This window comes from Quercus suber, unplaced genomic scaffold (genome assembly GCF_002906115.3).
Source record: "Quercus suber isolate HL8 unplaced genomic scaffold, Cork oak 2.0 scaffold_160, whole genome shotgun sequence".
Classification (NCBI taxonomy): Eukaryota; Viridiplantae; Streptophyta; class Magnoliopsida; order Fagales; family Fagaceae; genus Quercus; species Quercus suber.
In genome coordinates this window covers 412654-416518 of record NW_027069621.1, presented here as the reverse complement: position 1 = coordinate 416518, position 3865 = coordinate 412654, and the positions used below count along the sequence as shown (strand labels likewise).

The following is a 3865-nucleotide window of genomic DNA, read 5'->3' as shown; positions in this document are numbered from 1 at the left end:
GTAAAAGTGGGCTCAAAACGCCCAACCCAAACGGGCATAAAGCATTTGCTTATTATTGTACTTGAACCGAACAAAATATATTCTTGAATTATTCACTTCAAAAGATACATCACAGAAGACATAAGAGGTGACAATTTTTTACTCACTTTGTTAAGCACAAAAAATAGATAAAAAAAAGGCTGCAGATAGTTGTTGGAAGAAAGAAGTAATATTGTTGACCTTCATTAGTCATTACTATTAAGCTCTAAGAAGTACACATTTAAACGAGCATTCAACCTGAATTTATGAATTGACTTATTTTCCCTCAAATTATGGTTATCGAGCATGAAACATTAATTTCTCAACTTGGGAAGAAGGTTTACTCTTTAGTAAAACAGTAACAGAGCAACAGAATGACAAGAAGCAGTGCTAGGACTAATTCATGTACTTAACAAAAGGCACAACAGTTCATGAGACACTTTTGTAAGTTAAAATATTATGGAATGAAATGAAAATTTTCACTTGTGAGGAATTGCAAAATCAAAGAAATTTCCTATATCTTAGAACGCAGATCCGCTACCCTTTGTTTTACCAAGCATCACATCTTTAGCTTCATTAATTTTGGAAGCAAGATAATGGCTACCACCTGCATCAGGATGGTTTGCAACCATTACCTTTCTATGTGCTTCCTTGACCTTGTCCGCCGGTGCATTCTCTCTGTTAAACCAAGTAAAAGAATAATAATTTTACTTCCAATATAAAAGGTAGAAGATAAAGAAAATGTATAATATAATGCGTAGATTCAACAAGGTTGGGAATAAATAGTATAAACAGTAAATAACACATGATATGAAATTAGCGGCATTAGCTAGGAACATTGCATAGCTGAGTCACAAAAGTAAAATTTCATAACAATTTAAAACCAGAAGCCACACTTGTTTAGTTTGAATTATCCTCAATGTGTATCACAACCACACAAATGAATCCTGGAACAAAGCAGTTCATCATATAAACCTCCAGCACACTTTGAGACATAGCTCAGATATAAAACACTTGTACAATTTAGGTCTTAAACAGCCAAAAGTTGTTCTTAGCTCTCAAAGTTTTTGAAGCTAAACCCTAAAGTTTATCCAGCATAAATCATTATCATGGATTTATTAACTTTAGATACCCCAAATCATCAAACAATAATCTCTAACCTCATGAAATTTACAAATTTATAAACTAACACTCCACAGTTAGCCTCTACCCCAACTCTCACTGTAATGCCCTCACTTGGTCCAAGTAATCACTTCTCTTGGTGTTCACTAACCCATTTAGACAAATGACCTCTCTAATCTTCCTTCATCGCAACCCCTTAACTACAACTCTCTAACCCTCACTTGTAATGCACTTAACATGATCCATGTAACAATTTCTTTTTCTCTTATTCTCAATGATTGGTTTCCAATGTTTGAGCCTAGTTTACAAGATTATACACGATATTCTTCGGAAAAGAACAAAAAAAAGAGGGGGGGGGGGGTGTCTAATTATGCAAAGCATAAAAAAAAGTAATTCTTATGGTAAGAAGATGACACCCTGACCTTATGAGCTCTTTTCATGAACTAGATCCTACGATGCAAGTTCAGTCTTAAAATAGCAAATAAACTTGACCTCAGTTTATTTTCAGTTTCATGTCTCTAAATATAGCTGGGTAATCAAATTGTTTAAATACGATTTACTTATCTATTTTCAAGAAAGAAGTGACACTTACCTAACACCAAGAATAAGAGCTGCTTCCCTTTTGTCATTGTCGGTTGGAAACCACCGTCATAGAATCTGCGCATTTTGGCTGTTGGCGGGCGTGCCTTAAATGCTTGCCAAGCCTGGATCCCATATCTACCAGCAAGAGCAGCAGCAGCTACTGCAAGCCCGGCTATAAATGGTGTTGCCTGATGTACATCAAGGAATCATTAGTTCTAGATAACAGCAATACAAAAAACCTAAGTTCCAACTGATAAAATGAACAGTTTTTTTTTTACATGACTCAAACACAATTAATAAAGTTCAGGATCAACTCCTTCCAAATTGGCACTGCTTCAGTTCATCCAAAGACCGTGTGTCACATCATGACAAAAGGATCATTTCTTCCATTTCACTGAAAAAATAATATAATGAATGAATTGCAAAAAAGGCACCAGCTTCTTAAGAGCCCCATTATGTAGCAATATGTGAACTGCATAGATTTCTATATAAACAAACAAGATGGCTCTAATGTAATGAGCCTAATCAGAGACTCATGCTCTATAATGAAGACGACAACAATAACAACAACAAAGCCTTTGTCCTAGAACTATGTCGCTGGCTATAGATCATCAACAGACTAATTGGGGTCATTCACATGTATTCTTCTCCGTCATTCTATCCTATCCAAAATCACGATGTCGCCTCTTCAATTAACATGTCATTTGTTACTAGTACTACTTCCATATGTTATTCTAGGTCATACTGTACCTTCTTTCATTCCCTTGGCTTGTATCAAAGTACTCTTGTACCGTACCCTATAGTGACCAATAGCTTCAAACTACATTTATAATAGCCAAAAATAACAACAATATGAAACCCACAAAATAACCCTTCAAAAGTAACATGTTTTAGCATTCATTACTTTTTCTTTCTCTTTATTCAAACACCAAACACCAAAACCCTAAACCCCAAATCCCCATCTTCACTTTCCTAAAAACCCAAAAAAAAAAAAAAAACACCCAGAGAGAGCAATAAACAAAGCTCTAATTTATACAAACAAGCGAATTGTTGTAACAAATAACATAAATAACTTAAAAAAAAAAAAAAAAAAAAAAAAAGTGGTGGAAGACAGAGATGATATTTGCGTACCATGTTGTCGCCGTGAAATGTCGGAATTTGAAGCTAAATAAGGTTTAAGGGGATCTCATTCAGTGCGATGGAAATCGATGAGCTTGGTTTTTAGTTCATTTCCGTGGAATTATTTCTTGTCCGGTGACTATGATTTTCTTGCGTCCTTCTAGAATAAACCAACGGCTAAACCCTTTTAAGGTTTAGGATTTAAGAAAGCGAGTTCAAGTGGGCCTAAAGCTAAAGCCCTAAAACTCATGCCTGTCAGTCACAATTAATCCAAACAATTTTTCTTTTTCTTTTTAAGGATCCCTGTCATTTCAATTCTTCACTTTCCCATTTTTAAGGATCCCTGTGATTTTTTTTTTTAAAAAAAAAAAAATTAATGGTCTTAAAATTTTATGTAAACAATAGAAAATCAAATGGGTATTAGTTTTTACATCTAACTCAAAAATTTCGAGGAAATTGAAAATTTTAAATTGGAAGGGATCTTTTTCAAAGAAAAATAATTTCACAAAAAGTGCTATAAGTTGTGTTTTATGATGATTATCTTTTGTCAATTTGCCATCATTATTATATTTAATTTCTCCATGTTTTTTAAATGAATATATTATTGCAATTGTCATGTTAATAGTCCTATAGCTCAATTGCATAATTTGGCCTTTAAAGCAGAATCCAAATCCCCATTCCCCGGCTATTATATGTAAAATTATGAACTTATAATTATATTGGTTTCTCTATTCTATTTTAAAAATATATAATTGATTAAATAACATTTCTACCTTTTGTGTTTGGGGATTTTTTTTATTTTTTTATTTTTTATATATAACAAATGTAACTAACTTTTTTACTTTTTTTTTTACAAATTTACAAAAAAAAAAAAAAAAAACTTTTTTGATAGCCATTTCAATTATCTATAAAAAAAATTTCCTAAAATAAATGATTTATATTTACCCTAAGAACATTCATTAATCGGACACTTTTTATTTTGAGAATAATTATAGTACCACATAAAAAGTCACAATTTTTACCA

General features: G+C 32.6%; 1 protein-coding gene across 1 annotated transcript; it reads right to left on the bottom strand.

Moving 5' to 3' along the window:
• Positions 1-206: 206 nt before the first annotated feature.
• LOC111999411 (mitochondrial import inner membrane translocase subunit TIM14-1) lies at positions 207-3081 on the bottom strand. Its single transcript, XM_024031532.2, is given in 4 exon segments — positions 207-696; positions 1733-1766; positions 1769-1910; positions 2854-3081. Coding segments are annotated over 4 exon segments (336 nt in total). The 5' UTR covers positions 2857-3081; the 3' UTR covers positions 207-539.
• Positions 3082-3865: the final 784 nt, after the last annotated feature.